Here is a 16,509-nt window from a genome sequence, read left to right on the forward strand (position 1 = left end):
ATGACGGAGAGAGGAGAAGGGGCTTGACTTTTTCTTTTTTTCAGACTAAGTTTCTTTCTTTGCTCCCAGGCGGGAATGCAATGGTGCGATCTTGGCTCACTGCAACTTCCGCCTCCTGGGTTCAAGTGATTCTCTTGCCTCAGCCTCGCGAGTAGCTGGGTTTGGTCAAAATATAAACCAGAAAGGCAGGAACGTGGCCAAAGGTGGGGAACATGAGTGTTATTACCATATTCCTGCTTGACCTTTACTGCCAACGCCAACACAAATGGTCAGAGGTCCCTTATGTGAAAATCTTCATGATCTTGTGGGAAAACCCTGATTTTTGTAAAGGCTGCAAAATAGGCTCAAAAATAAATAAATAAACAAAATTTTAAAAGGGCCAGTTGCAGTGACTCATGCCTGTAATTCCACCACTTTGGGAGGATGAGGCAGGTGGATCAGCTGAGGTTAGGAGTTCAAGACCAGCCTGACCAACATGGAGAAACCCCCTCTCTACTAAAAATACAAAAATTAGCCAGGCATGGTGGCAGTCACCTGTAATTCTAGCTACTCAGGAGGCTGAGGTAGGAGAATTGCTTGAACCCAAGAGGCAAAAATTGCAATGAGCTGAGATCACACCACTGCACTCCAGCCTGGGTAACAAGAGCAAGACTCCATCTCCAAACAAAAAAATAAAATAAAATAAAAAATAAATACATAAAAATACAAAAATTAGCGTGGTGTGGTGGCATGCATCACTATTCACAGATACCCAGGAGGCTGAGGCAGGAGAATTGCTTGAATGCAGGAGGAGGAGGTTCCAGTGAGCCGATATCAAGTCATTGCATTACAGCCTGGGGGATAAGAGCAAGACTCCATCTCAAAAAATAAAGATAAAAATAAAAAACAGGCTGGGTAAAGTGGCTCAAGTCTATTGGCCAGGCTGGTCTCAAACTGCTGACCTCAAGTGATCTACCTGCCTTGGTCTCCCAAAGTGCTGGGATAACAGGCATGAGCCACTACGCCTGGCCCATTCTTCTTAACATTAACACTTTTTATGTCAATTAATGCTTGAACTCAATGTTAAGTCAACTCAAACTCAAGTCAAAGTTGAATTGACTCTAATGTCAATTAAAGCTTTATGATTGTTTATATTCATTTTATTTGGAGTAATTGTCTCAAAAATGAATTTTCTGATGTTCTGCATGGAATGACCACAGACTGAAGACCTTGCCACCCTTATGACGTTGGTAAGATTTCTGCCCAGTATGGATTCTCTGATGTCTACATCATGGATTCGCTGATGAACTACAAGTTATGAACGATGTCTGAAAAATTTGCCACATTTATTACATTTGTAGATCTCACTTCACTATGGATTCTCTAATGATTTGCAATGACTGTAGCATTATTGAGGACTTTGTGAGAATCATTATATTTGTAAAGTTTCCCTACACCATGGATTGCTTGGTGGTGAATAAGTGTTGACTGCCTAGTAAAGGCTTTGCCACATTCATTACACTTGTAAGGTTTCTCGCCAGTATGAACTATCTGATGTTTTGCAAGGTTTGTTTTTTGATTAAAAACCTTGCCACATTCATTACACTTGTAAGGTTTCTCTCCAGTATGAACTCTCTGATGTTGTGCAAGGCTTGTTTTTTGATTAAAAGCCTTGTCACACTCATTACACTTGTAAGGTTTCTCTCCAGTATGAACTCTCTGATGTTGTGCAAGGTGTGCTTTTTGATTAAAAACCTTCCCACATTTATTACACTTGTAAGGTTTCTCTCCAGTATGAACTCTCATATGGTTTGCAAGGTATGAATCACTCCGGAAAGCCTTGTCACAAACCTTACATTTGTATGGTTTTTCTCCAGTGTGAATTCTCCTATGTCTTTCAAGGTGTGATTTGCGACTGAAAACTCTGTCACATTCTTTACATTTGTAAGGTTTCTCTCCAGTATGAATTCTATGATGACGTGCAAGGTTTTCTCTTCTACTAAAAACCTTGCCACATTCATTACATGAGTAAGGTTTCTCTCCAGTATGAAGTGTATGATGGTATTGAAGGGATGACTTCCGACTGAAACTCCTGCCACATTTATTACACTTGTACGGTTTCTCTCCAGTATGAACTCTCTGATGTACTGCAAGGTATGAATCACTCCGGAAAACCTTGTCACAAATCTTACATTTGTATGGTTTCTCTCCAGTATGAATTCTCCTATGTCTTTCAAGGTGTGATCTGCGAATGTAAACCTTGCCACATTCTTCACATTTGTAAGCTTTCTCTCCAGTGTGAAGTCTATGATGGCACTGAAGGGATGTCTTCTGATGGAAGGTCTTGCCACACTCATTACACTTGTAAGGTTTCTCTCCGGTATGATTTGCCTTATGAATTACAAGGGCTGAATGTCGACCAAAGGTCTTGCCACACTCATTACACTTGTAAGGTTTCTCTCCAGTATGAAGTCTACGATGGCAGCTAAAGGATGACTTCTGACTGAACGTCTTGCCACACTCATTATACTTGTAAGGTTTCTCTTCAGTATGAAGTCTATGATGGCATACAAGGGATAACATCTGAGTGAAGGTCTTCTCACACTCATTACACTTATAAATTTTCTCACCAGTGTGACATTTACGATGATATGCAAGGTATTGCTTCTGATTAAAAACCTTGCCACAGACATCACATTTACATTGTTTCTCTCTTGAATGGGTTATGTGATGTCTCCTTAAGAGTGAGCTATAATTAAAAGCTTTGCCACACCCATTATTTTGGCAAGGTTTTTCTCTCACGCATGTTTCCTGTATTTGTGTGGATAATGAGGAATGGAGGAAATTCTTCCCATACTTATTAGAAATATGAGTTTTGAGCCTACCAGAAATTCTCTGGGATGTTGAAGCTGAGGAAGCACCACTGACAGACTTGTCCACTTGGTTACTAATTTTCCCTTCTGTCTGAAATATGCACAGTTCAGGCAGATGCGAATGAAAGCTTGATCCAAGCTGATCTTTAATAGGCTTGTTTCCAGCATGCCTTTGAGTATGTCGGTCTGTACTACCTGTCAACTCTTTATTTTCTGTCACAGGTGCTTCATGGCCATTTCTTTCAACTTCTTGCCACTGAAACTCAAAGTGATGAATATCTTTCTTGATTTCTGGGAAGCAAAAATCTCCAATGTGATAACTTTTATGTCTTTCCAATGTCCCTGTGTAGAACCCTTCTCCTGTATTACTGTGCTCATGTGATGAGAACTCCATCATGGATTTTAAAGAGCTATCTAAAAAATATAAAGACCAATAGTTTTCCAAATAAGTACAGATGGTAAATAATAGTTAATATTGAAATGTGTAAAAATTACACAAAAAGCAATACTTATTTTAAACTTCCCAAATGTGATCTTCAAAGTTTAAGAACACCTTGTCTCAACTGAACATAAAAAAATTAGCCAGGTGTGGTGGTGGGTGCCTGTAATCCCAGCTACTCAGGAAGCTGAGGCAGCAGAATTGCTTGAACCCAGGAGGCACAGGTTGCAGCGTGTGGAGACCACGACATTGCACTCCAGCCTGGGCAACAAGAGCAAGATTCTGTATAGAATAAAAAAAAAAAAAAGAGTTCAGTCAAGAGCCTCATATATATGAGGCAGTAAGCCTGAATTATTTCCTCGCTAGGAGGAATTTCTACAGCAGTGACTGCTACTTACAGAAGATGACCATTAGTTTATGTGATGAACACTGTCACAGTGCCAGTGAGAGACGCTTCTGTGATGGTTCTCAAAAACCAGAACGAAAGGCCAAGTGTGGTGGCTCAGGCCTGTAATCCCAACACTTCGAAGCTGAGGTGAGCGAATTGCTTGAGGCCAGCAATTCAAGACTAGCCTGATCAACATGGTGATACCCTATGTCTAATAAAAATACAAAAATCATCCAGGTATGAAGGCATGTGCCTATAATTCCAGTTAGGTTGAGAGGCTGAGGTACAAGAATTGCTTGAACTCAGGAGGCAGAGGTTGCAATAAGCTGAGATCAGACTCTACACTCCAGCCTGTTCAACAGAGGGAGACTGTCTGAAAACAAACAAAGAAAAAGAAAACAAAACCAGAACCACAGCTGGAAACACTTGTCAATCAGTGTCAGTGTCATGCTTTCTATCTCGTATCCTGGGCCATGCTGACAATTCTGCTCAGGGCTTCCAGGGACATCTCTTCCCAGAGCAGGATGATGTTCAACTATATTAGTCAAAGTGCTCACGAATTTTCTGTTTTTATGTAAAACCACTCCACAGGACAGTCTCTAAGAAGCTACCCATGACAGATAGGAGGGTCATCACTGCAGAAAACAATGACATGTACATCAAAAGCATGTATCACAAAATCTCAAAAGAGCATATAAAACCAGAAAGAGCCAAGATAGACAAGAGCAGATTCCTCACGTCTGAAGGGACATTTTCCTCACCCACAAACTCCAGGTTCCTGTAGTTCTCCAACATCACTTCCCTGTATAAAGCCCTCTGCGCAGGGTTCAGGCATTTCCACTCCATGAAAGAGAATTCTATAGCCACATCCCTGAAAGTCAAGCATCCCTAAAATAAAAAACACATTTCAACAAAACATTGTGAAGGAGTATGTTATCGCCCTCACGTGAAATGAGAAAAGAGAAAATAAGTATTGATTTGATCCAAGACTGTGTTCTGACAAATTCACATTAAGGTATTTTTGAACAATTTTTCTGTATAGTTGCATTTTACTGTACTTTTTCAGGATAGCTTTTAAAATCCCTTAAGTCACTATGGAAGTCTCAGTTTTACGGACAATATAAAAAAATATATGGCCTGGCACGGTGGCCCATGCCTAAAATCCCAGCACTTTGGGAGACTGAGGCAGGTGGATTGCCTGAGCTGAGAAGTTCAAGACCACCCAGGACAACATGGCGAAACACTGTCTCTACTAAAAATACAAAAAAAAAAAAAAAAAAAACAGGTGTGGTGGTGCAGGCCTCTAGTCCCAGCTACTTGGGAGGCTGATGCAGGAGAATAACTGGAGAACAAGAGGTGAAGTTTGCAGTGAGCCAAGATTGTGCCATTGCACTCCCAGCTTGGGCTGCAGAGTAAGACTCCATCTCAAACAATATATATATCTATATATAATATAGATATTTTATATATATTATATATGTATTTCTATACAAATATATAATATTAAATATATTATTAAATAAATATATATTATACATATTATATATACACACATATATAAAATAAATCTAGGCATGGTGGCTCACACCTGCAATCCTATCAGTTTGGGAGACCGAGGTGAGTGGACCACTTAAGGTCAGGAGTTTGAGACTAACCTCTCCAACATGGCAAAACTCCGTATCTACTAAAAATAAAAAAATTGGCTGGGCATCGTAGGGAGGTGCCAGTAATCCCAGCTATCTAGGAAGCTGAAGCAGGAGAATCGCTTGAACTCTGGAGACAGAGATTGCAGTAAGCCAAGATCACACCACTGCAATCCTGCCTGGGCAACAGACTGAGACTCTTTCCCAAAAAAAAAAAAAAAAGTGTGTGTGTATATATATATATAAAAATTATGTATTATCTACATAAACTGTGGGATTGGCTGTACACAGTAGGTCACACCTGTAATCCCAGCACTTTGGGAGGCTGAGGTGGGTGGATAACCTAAGGTCGGGAGTTTGATACCAGCCTGAAGAATATGGACAAATTCTGTCTCTAGTAAAAATACAAAGTTAGCTGGGAATGGTGGCGCATGCCTATAATCCCAGCTACTTGGGAGTCTGTGGCAGGAAAATCACTTGAACCTGGGAGGCGGAAGTTGCAGTGAGCCGATACTGTGCCACTGCATACCAGCCTGGGCCACAAGAATGAAACTCCATCTCAAAAAAAACACAAACAACAATAACAAAAAGAAATGAAACAAAACTGTCAAGGACTCACATGTCTTCATTCAGAGAAAGCTCCAAGGATGATTTAAAAGAGCAAGCTATCTTGTTTTCTACCTTGGAAACATGAACATTTTCAGAACTTGCAGGATAAAATACCATAACAAAACATTCATCAGGCCGGGAGCAGGGCTCATACCTGAAATCCCAGAACTTTGGGAGGCCGAGGCAGAAGGATCACTTGAGGCCAAGAGTTCGAGACCAGCCTGGTCAACATGGTGAAACCTCATCTGTACTAATAACACAACAATTAGCCAGGAGTGTAGCACGCATCTGTAACTGCAGCTACTCAGTTGGTTGAAGCATAAGACTCATTTGAACCTGAGAGTCAGAGGTTGCAATGTGTCTCTACACTATATGCAGGTGACAGAGTGAGGCCCTGTCTCAAAAAACATGCAAAAAAAAAAACCAAAAAACCCATTCATCAAATAATTTTTTCTAAAATCTCATAACGGTGTATGAATACATTTCTAAAGGTTTGTGCTGACTTGCCACAGAACCCTCAACAGTGATTCTCCACTGAGACATGGGAATGGGTGGAAGGCTGGACTGGAAAGGGGATGCATAAGTGTATTTTTCTTTGGACTTCTACTACACAATACATATATACATCATGTGGTGTTTAAAATAAAAGAATCAGCCAGGCGCGGTGGCTCAAGCCTGTAATCCCAGAACTTTGGGAGGCCGAGACGGGTGGATCACGAGGTCAGGAGATCGAGACCATCCTGGCTAACACAGTGAAACCCCGTCTCTACTAAAAAAATACAAAAAAACTAGCCAGGCGAGGTGGCGGGCGCCTGTAGTCCCAGCTACTTGGGAGGCTGAGGCAGGAGAAGGGCGTAAATCTGGGAAGTGGAGCTTGCAGTGAGCTGAGATTCGGCCACTGCACTCCAGCCTGGGCGACAGAGCCAGACTCCGTCTCAAAAAATAAATAAAAAAATAAAATAAAATAAAAGAATCATTTAATAATAATGGGTAGAAAAAGAATGACTCCATCCTCTCTAATGAAATAAGTTGTGCTGTTATGTCACAGCAAACTTATAATCATTTTTACCCAAAATGCTTGCTTCATCAGAGTCCCTGTTTTAAAAAAAAAAAAAAAAAAAAGGCTCTGTGGGGTCAAAGTGCTGAGAATGATTTAAAGAATTCCCTGCAGTTAGATATTTATATTGATTAAATAATTTGAAGTCAATGATGGAATAAAGCTAACTCTATCACTGATATCTATATCAGCTTTCCATTCTATTCCAAGACATTGAAAGTGCAGAGTCTTGCTGGGCTGTCTCACACCTGCAATCCCAGCAATTTGGGAGGCTCAGGTGGGAAGACCACTTGAGCCCAGGAGTTCGAGGCTGCTGTAAACTAGAATTGTGCCATTGCACTCCAGACTAGGCCCCAGAGTGACACCCTCTCTCTTAAAACAAAAGTTTGGTGTCAGAGACATATTGACTCACTAGTGTAGCTTCAAATGCATTACAAAATCAGACACAAAATATCTCCCCTAGTTTGCCTCCTTTTCCAGAATTTACCAGATACCAATGAACATTAATGTATGACTTTTTTTTTTTTTTTTTTTTTTGAGAGGAAGTTTCGCTCTGTCGCCCAGGCTGGAGTGCAGTGGCATGATCTCAGCTCACTGCAAGATCTGCCTCCCAAGGTCATGCCATTCTCCTGCCTCAGCCTCCTGAGTAGCTGGGATGACAGGCGCCCGCCACCACGTCTGGCTAATTTTTTTGTATTTTTAGCAGAGATGGGGTTTCACCGTGTTAGCCAGGATGGTCTCAATCTGCTGACCTCGTGATCTGCCCTCCTAGGCCTCCCAAAGTGCTGGGATTACAGGCGTGAGCCACTGCAACTGTTGATGTATGACTTTCATATACAGTTTCTCTAATATGGTCCAGAAAGAGCTAAATGTGCATCCAGATGTGGGCCCTGAACAATCCCTGCTAACCAACATCACTGACAGCACGGGGTCAACAGCCCATCTCCATCCACGTCTGGTGTGAGCCCTTCCCAGGGCCACGCCTAGTAGAGCCTCTTCCCAAGCTCATGTCACTAGTTTATAGGAGATAGAATTTAAGTGAAGATGAGAGGAACAGAGAAAAGGCATGGGTGAGTGCGAGCAAACCTGTGAGGTAGAACGCTTCACACTCAGAGAAGACTGGCTACTACAATACCTGGCACTTCAGAAAGCAGAGAGAAGAATCCACCGAGGAATATCACTCACCTGAGGAACAGCCATCCCTGGATCCTTTTCTTTGCTCTTCTTGGTGGCTTTCTCATGTAACATGAGTCTTTGGAAATCCTGTATGTGAAAAAAAATAAGAGATTTAATATTTAGAAACCATTCATTCCTTTCCTGTGACAAAACACACACACGGGGGAGACCTCACCTGAGAGAAAGATGGTCCTCTGCTGCCCACTGCACCAGAGGTCATGCAGAGATAAGAAAGTTCCACAGGAAGACCTACAAGGGTAATTTTGACCTTTAAGATCTTGCTCCCCTCCTGGAAAAGTCCACACACACGCTGCAGCAGGGCACAGATCTTCAGGCCACAGATCTGCCCTAACCAAACCCCATGCAGAGCACAGTCCCCTCACCTCCCTGTGGATCACAGGCTGATCTCAGCTCTCAACATGGAGGAAACTGCCTTGATGTTTAATGCTGGACACAGACGAGGACCACCAGCGCCATTGTAAGTATTATTGAGTGTGGGTCCCATCCTATGATAATAGCAATCTTTGATAAAACAAAATGCCAGTAATCCTAGCACTTTGAGAGGCCGATGCAGCTGGATCCCTTGAGCCCTGGGGTTGGAGACCAGCCTGAGCAACATGGTGAAAACCCATCTCTACCAAGAACACAAAAATTAGCGTGGTGCGGTGGTGCGCGGCTGTGGTCCCAGTTACTCTGGAGGCTGAGGTAGGAAGGAGACCACCACTTCTCCTGCTGCCCTCCTCCCTCCCCCTTGCCTGGTTTATAAGACAGGAGGAAATGAAGAAAGCAAAAAGTCAGAAAGAAACAGAAGTAAGATAAATAGCCAGACAACCTTGGCGCCACCACCCAGCTCCAGTGGTTAAAAATAATAATAATAAGGCCGGGTGTGGTGGCTCAAGCCTGTAATCCCAGCACTTTGGGAGGCTGAGATGGGCGGATCACGAGGTCAGGAGTTCGAGACCATCCTGGCTAACACGGTGAAAACCCGTCTCTACTAAAAAATACAAAAAGCTAGCTGGGCGAGGTGGCTGGCGCCTGTAGTCCCAGCTACTCAGGAGGCTGAGGCAGGAGAATGGCGTAAACCCGGGAGGCGGAGCTTGCAGTGAGCTGAGATCTGGCCACCGCACTCCAGCCCAGGCGACAGGCAAGACTCCGTCTCAAAAAAAAAAAAAAAAATAATAATAATAATAATATCAACCCCTGACCTAAACTACTTATGTTACTTGTAAACTCTAGACATTGTATGAAGAAGCACTGCAAAACTTTCTGTTCTGTTAGCTGATGCATGTAGACCCCAGTCACGTTCCCCACGCTTGCTACATCTATCACGACCCTTTCATGTGGACCCCTTAGAATTGTAAGCCCCTAAAAGGGCCAGGAATTCCTTTTTTGGGGAGGTCGGTTCTTGAGACGCGAGTCCACCAATGCTATGGGCCAAATAAAGCCACTTTCTTCTTCAACCCATTGTCTGAGAGGTATTGTCTGTGGTTCATCATGCCACATTTATTGCTTCCCTGACTGGGAAGCGAGATGATTAACAGAAGGTCAAGGCAGCCCCTTAGGCGGCTTAGGCCTGCCCTGTGGAGCATCCCTGTGGGGTACTCCAGCCAGCTTGAGCAACATGGACTCTGAGAGCACTCCCGGGTAGGCATGTGCCCCAGAAAGATACCTAGCCTGGCCGTCCGAACTTGCAGCGCAACCAGTGTGCTTATTGTAAAGCAATAGGATATAAGAAGGATATTAGAAGGACAAGTGCCCTCAGCTAAAAGGAAAACAAGGTGGCTCAGAGCAGGAGGCCCCAGAAGGAGGCCTGTGCAATATAGCAGAAGAGTTACTGAACTGAGGAGGACCGGGTTCAAGTGCCCCCAAAGAGCCTATGGTCAAGATGACAGTTAGGGGCAAAGACATTGATTTTCTTATCAATACTACTGCTGAACATTCAGTAGTAACCACCTCGGTTGCCCCCTTATCCAAAAAGACTATTGATATAATCGGAGCCATGGGAGTTTCAGCAAAGCAAGCTTTCTGCTTGCCCCACAATTATACTGTAGGAGGACAAAAAGTGATTCACCAGTTCTTGTACATGCCTGACTACTCCTTGCCCTTGCTAGGAAAGGACTTGCTTAGCAAGCTGAGAGCCACCATCTCTTCTACAGAGCACGGCTCTTTACAGCTGAGGTTACCCGGAATGGGAGTCATTATGGCCCTGGGAGGAGGAATGGAGACTTTTCTTAACTGACCCAGGCCAAGAGATAAGACCAACTCTGGCTAAGCAGTGGCCAAGGGTGTAGACAGAAGACAACCCTCCAGGGTTGGCAGTTAACCAATCCCCTGTACTTATAAAAGTTCAGTGTAGGGCCAAGCCTTTCAGGCAAAAACAGTAACTGGTCCCCAGAGAAGCTCTTGAAAGTATCCAGGTCCATCTCAAGAGCCTGAAAGCCTTTAGAATTATAGTCCCTTGTCAGTCTCCATGGAACCCTCCCCTCCTGCCTGTTCCCAAGCCAGGGACCAAGGACTACAGGACGGCACAGGACTTGCACTTAATCAATCAAGCTACAGTGACTTTACATCCAACAGTACCTAACCCGTACACGTTGTTAAGGTTGCTGCCAGCTGAGGACAGCTGGTTCTCCCACTTAGGCCTGAAAGATGCTTTCTTTAGCATTAGACTAGCCCCTGAGAGCCAGAAGCTCTTTGCCTTTCAGTAGGAAGATCTAGGGTCAGGTGTCACCACTCGGACCCAGCTTCTGCAAGGGTTCAAGAACTCCCCCACCATCTTTGGGGAAGCACTGGCTCGGGACTTCCAGAAGTTTCCCACCAGAGGCCTGGGCTGCATGCTGCTCCAGTACATTGACGACATTCTGCTCGGACACCCCATGGCAGGCAGGTGCACCGAGGGGACGGATGCCCTACTCCAGCCCCTGGAGGACTGTAGGTATAAGGTGTCCAAGAAGCAAGCCTAGATCTGCTAACAGCAGGTATGTTACCTAGGATTTACTATCCAACAGCGGGAGTGCAGCCTGGGATCAGAAAGAAAGCGGGTCTTTTGCAACCTACTGAACCCTAAAACCAGAAAACAAGTGAAAGAATTCTTAGGAGCTCTGAGGTTCTGCACACCGTGGATCACAAACTTTGCAGTACTTGCCAAGCCTCTGTACGGAGTCACAAATGGGTAGGACCAGGAGCCTTCTGAATGGGGATCCCAACAACAGCAGGCCTTTCATGAGTTAAAAGAAAATCTTACGTCGGCCCCAGCCCTGGGGTTACCTGATCTGACAAAGCCTTTTACACCGTATGTTTCCGAGAGAGAAAAGATGGCAGGTAAAGTTTTGACCCAAACTGTGGGGCCCTGGCTGAGGCCAGTGGCCTAACTCTCTAAATAACTAGATGGGGTTTCCAAAGGTTAGCGTTGGGGTCCGCATGTTTCCTAAACAAAGGAATGAACATACAAGACAACACAGGACAAGACATACATGGCGGCCACCCTGAACGGCACACTCTGCTTTATTTTATACAGCCGTTTGTGGAATGTAGCCAAGTCACCGGGCATGTGTTGCTTCTCTGACCTTTCCTTGACTCGCAAGGTCAGTAAACATTGACCAGTTCCCAGAGCCCGCTGTTTATAGCTGGCTCCTTTGTCCTTCCTTTTTGCAGAGAAGGAATATCCTGCTTTGTTTGCAAGAGCAGGGCTTATCGGGAACATCTCGTTTGTGAGCACACAGTCCTCTACAGTTAGTCCCCCTGTTTGAGGGCCTTGGCAGCAACTGCCCTGCTAGTACAAGAAGCACAAAAACTAACTCTTAGGCAAAACCTGAACATAAAGGCCCCCCATGCTGTGGTGACTTTAATGACTACCAAAGGACATCATTGGCTAACGAATGCTAGACTAACCAAGTACCAAAGCTTGCTCTGTGAAAATCTCTGCATAACCACTGAAGTTTGTAACACCCTGAACCCGTCACCTTGCTCCCGGTATCAGAGAGCCCTGTCGAGCGTAACTGTGTAGAGGTGTTGGACTCAGTTTACTCTAGCAGGCCTGAGCTCCAGGACCAGCCTTGGGCATCAGTAGACTGGGAGCCATACATGGACAGGAGCAGCTTCGTCAACCCACAAGGAGACAGATGTGCAGGATATGCGGTGGTAACCCTGGACACTGCGGTTGACGCCAGAGCGTTGCCCCAGGGCACTTCAGAAAGCTGAGCTCTTTGCTTTAATTCAGGCCTTAGAATTCAGTGGAGGTAAGACTGGAAACATTTACACTGACTCTCAGTATGCCTTTTTAACCCTCCAAGTGCATGGAGCATTATATAAAGAAAAGGGCCTGTTGAAATCTGGAGAAAAAGACATAAAATCTTGCAATTATTAGAAGCAGTACAGAAACCCCACAAGGTGGCAGTCTCTACCTTGGTTACCTTAGGGAACCCCAGAACTGACTCAGAAGCTCGAAAAGCTGGGCATCAGTCACAGCCCCCCTGCTCCCTCAAGCACCTGGCCTTGTATCTACTTATTCTAAATAAGAAAAAGGCTTTCTCCAGGCAGAGGGAGGACAGGTGATGGAAGAAGAAAGGATCCGGTTACCAAATAGGAGAGTAGCTGTGCCACAGCTGCTAGGAGCCGCAGTTGTACTGGGGGTGCATGAGATCACCCATCTAGGTCAGGAGTCACTTGAAAAGTTGTTAGGCTGATACTTCTACATCTGGCATTTGTCAGCCCTTGCCAAAACCATGGCGCAGCGGTGTGTTACCTGCCGACAGCACAATGCGAGGCAGGGTTCAGCCGTTCCGCCGGCATGGAATGGAAAGCAGCCCCCTTTGAAGATCTCCAGGTGGACTTCCCAGAAATGCCAGTGTAGAAGTAACAAGTATTTACTCGTTCCCGTGTGTACCTACTCTAGGTAGGTGGAGGCTTATCCCATATGAACTGAGAAAGCTCATGAAGTAACCCATGTGCTTCTTCGAGATCTTCTTCCTGGATTTGGACTGCCCTTACGGATCAGCTCAGATAACAGGCCGGCATTTGTGGCTGACTCAGTACAGAAGATGGCAAAGGTATTAAAGATCACATGGAAACTACGTGCTGCCTACCAATCTCAGAGTTCCAGAAAGGTGAAGCGGATGAATGGGACTATCAAAATAGCTTAAGGAAAGTGTGTCAGGAAACAGGATTAAAATAGATACAGGTTCTCCCTATGGTATTGTTAAAGACTAGATGTACTCCCTCCCTCTGAGAGAACAGGATATTCCCCTTATGAAGTATTATATCATAGACCCCCTCCCATACTACGGGGACTCCTGGGCACTCCCCCAGAGTTAGGTGAAATTGAGTTACAGAGACAGCTACAGGCCTTAGGAAAAATTACACAAACGATTTCAGCTAGGTAAATGAGAGATGCCCCATTAGCTTATTCTCCCCAGTTCACTCTTTTTCCCCAGGTGATCGACTGTGGATCAAGGACTGGAATGTAGCCCCTTTGCGCCCACAGTGGAAAGGACCTCAGACCGTCATCCTGACCACACCCACCGCCGTGAAGGTAGAAGGAATCCCAGCCTGGATCCACCACTGCTGTGTAAAACCCGCACCTGAAACCTGGGAGGCAAGACCAAGCCCAGATAACCCCTGAAAGTGACCCTGAAGACGACGACAAGCCCTGCTCCAGTCACACCTGGAAGCTGACTGGTCTACACACGGCCGGAGCATGAGGAGGCTCATCACGGGACTCATTTTTCTTAAATTTTAGACTTGTACAGTAAAGGCTTCAACTGACCTTCCTCAAACTAAGGACTGTTCCCAGTGTATTCATCAAGTCACTCAGATAGGACAGCAAATTAAAACAATCTTTCTGTTCTATAGTTATTATGAATGTACGGGAATGTTAAAAGGAACTTATTTGTACAATGCCACTCAGTACAAGGTATGTACCCCAGGAAATGACCAACCTAATATATGTTATCACCCATCTAAGCTCCCTGCAACCACCGTTTTATTTTATTTTTATTTTTTATTATTTTTTTTTTTTGAGATGGAGTCTCACTCTGTCACCCAGGCTGGAGTGCAGTGGTGCGATCTCAGCTCACTATAACCTCCGCCTCCTGGGTTCACCCATTCTCCTGCCTCGGCCTCCCGAGTAGCTGGGACTACAGGCACCCGCCACCACGCCCGGCTAATTTTTTTGTATTTTTAGTAGAGACAGGGTTTCATCGTGTTAGCCAGGATGGTCTTGATCTCCTGACCTCGTGATCCGCCCGCCTCAGCCTCCCAAAGTGCTGGGATTACAGGCGTGAGCCACTGTGCCTGGCTACCACCGGTTTTCAAATAACATTAAGAACTGGTCTTTTCCTAGGTGATTCAAGTAAACTAATAACTAGAACAGAAGAAAAAGAATCCCCAAACAAGAAACTTTAAATCTGATGCTTGTGCAGCCATTAATAGTAACAAGCTAAGATTAAGATGTGGATCTCTTAACTAAGAAAGGAGCTACACAGTAGAAAATAAATATGTTTGTCATGAGGCAGAGGTGTGTGAAAATTGTGCCTATTGGCCATGTGTTATTTAGGCTACTTAGAAAAAGGACAAAAAAGACCCAGTTCACCTTCAAAAAAAAAGAAGCCAACCCCTCCTGTGCTACCGGTCACTGTAACCCACTAGAATTAATAAGCACTAATCTCCTACACTCCCATTAGGAAAAAAGAGAACGTGTAACCCTGAGGATCAACAGGACAAGGCTAAACCCCCAAGTTGCCATTTTAGTCCGAGGGGAGGTCCACATGCGCTCTCCCAACCCAGTGTTTCAAGCTCTTTATAATGAGCTAAATCTGCCAGCACCAGAGCTTCCAAAAAAAAAAGGCAAGGAACTTGTTTCTGTACTTAGCAGAAAATGTAGCTCATTCCCTCAATGTTACTTCTTGTTATGTATGTGGAGGAACCACTGTCAGAGACCGATGGCCTTAGGAAGCCCGAGAGTTGGTGCCCACTGATCCAGTTCCTGACACAATTCCAGTTCAGAAAGCCCAAACTAGCAACTTCTAGGTCCTACAAACCTCAATTATTAGACAGTACTATGTAGCTAAGGAAAGAAAAAACTTCACCACCCCTGTAAGAAAGCTCAATTGTCTAGGACAGGCGTTGTACAACAGCACAACAAGGACAGTCACTTGGTGAGGCCTAAACCGTACTGAAAAGGACCCATTAAGTAAATTTTCTAAATTACAGACTGCCTGGGCTCATCCAGAATTTCACTGAGACTGGACGGCCCCCGCTGGACCATACTGGAGATATAGGCACAGAGACCATCTCCAATAACAAAGAAGAAAAGGAAACACCTGAGTCCTGGCTCTGGGAATCTAAGGCCAATTACCGTAAACTTTGCAAAACTAGACCAAAGGTAAAAACCCCATCTCCCCACCCGGAGTAACAAAGGAACAAAGGCTACTCTCCTGTAGCCCTTCCATTTCCACCACGTCTCAGATGGAAAGGGAGAGAGCCCAGGAGTGGCCACGGCCAAGCACCGGCCACCCCTCCATCTGCATAGGGCACCCGTCTGCTCCATCTGGGCCAATTCACCTCAGCATTTCATCGGCCAAGGGCCAGATCCTTCATCCAGACAAGGGGTAGCCCATAGGGACCTCAAAAGGAATATTTTAATCCCCCAAAGCGTTGTAAACGGTGCCCTGGAGACGCTCGCTCGGGCCCACTCCCACCGTGTGGAGTGCTTTCCTGACCCCCGGCACTGGGGCTGCAGCGCTGCGCTCCAGGGGCCGAGGAGAGCGAGACTAGGGGGCGCTCTGGAGCAGGGCGAGAATCCAGCTCGCGGGTGAGGACTTGAAACAGCGCGAGGCGGGAGAAGGGTCAGGAAAGATTTTTGCAAAGGAAACTTTTGCGACAGGAGGTGTCTGCACGGCCCCACTGCAGAAAGACCGGGGACGGGACCAGTCTCAGGGTGACTTTAAACTCAAAGGAAAGCGACTCACGGACTCTCACCGGGACGTTTCAATTTGCTCTGGGTTGAGAAAGACGGGCCGGAATTTGCAGGTCTGTAGGGACCCCACGTCCCTCCTATAGCAGCACCAGAGAACTAGGAAGCGCACACACCGCAGTACCACTTTCAGTCCTCGCTGTCCCTTCCGGGACTGAGCCAATCAGCGCAGGACAGGAGCCGGACCTGGGCAAGACCCCGGAAGAGATGGGCGGGGCCTGGGCGAGGCCGGGGCGGGGCGCGAAAGACAAGGGGCCTGGCGCGGGAGAATAGATCTTGGGCTGTGAGGGGTCAGCGGGGGCGGGAAAGGGGCGGGGCCTGAGCTTCCCTCCAACTCGCTCTCCGTGCCTCTGTTTTCCGGGTTTTGCAGGTG

The 16,509-nt window shown here is 45.5% G+C and overlaps 1 protein-coding gene across 8 annotated transcripts in view; it reads right to left on the minus strand.

Annotated features, from left to right (window-relative positions):
• Window positions 1–16,340, minus strand: part of LOC101014050 (zinc finger protein 600) — a 219,897-nt gene extending 203,557 nt beyond the window's left edge. Inside the window, exons 1-6 of one of the 8 annotated variants that reach the window (XM_031660187.1) lie at window positions 16,142–16,336; window positions 8,340–8,413; window positions 8,174–8,251; window positions 6,086–6,176; window positions 4,441–4,567; window positions 1,307–3,266 (exon numbers count right to left, since the gene is read on the minus strand). In XM_031660187.1, the coding sequence (XP_031516047.1) occupies window positions 1,363–3,266; window positions 4,441–4,567; window positions 6,086–6,163 (2,109 nt within the window). In that variant the 5' untranslated portion in view covers window positions 6,164–6,176; window positions 8,174–8,251; window positions 8,340–8,413; window positions 16,142–16,336 and the 3' untranslated portion in view covers window positions 1,307–1,362. Of the gene's footprint in view, window positions 1–1,306; window positions 3,267–4,440; window positions 4,568–6,085; window positions 6,177–8,173; window positions 8,252–8,339; window positions 8,414–16,131 lie in introns of those variants that run through there. The other 7 variants (XM_021930394.2, XM_031660188.1, XM_009195184.4 and 4 more) reach the window with 7 other exon arrangements.
• Window positions 16,341–16,509: the final 169 nt, after the last annotated feature.

The sequence above is a fragment of the Papio anubis genome, chromosome 20 (assembly GCF_008728515.1).
Source record: "Papio anubis isolate 15944 chromosome 20, Panubis1.0, whole genome shotgun sequence".
NCBI lineage: Eukaryota > Metazoa > Chordata > Mammalia > Primates > Cercopithecidae > Papio > Papio anubis.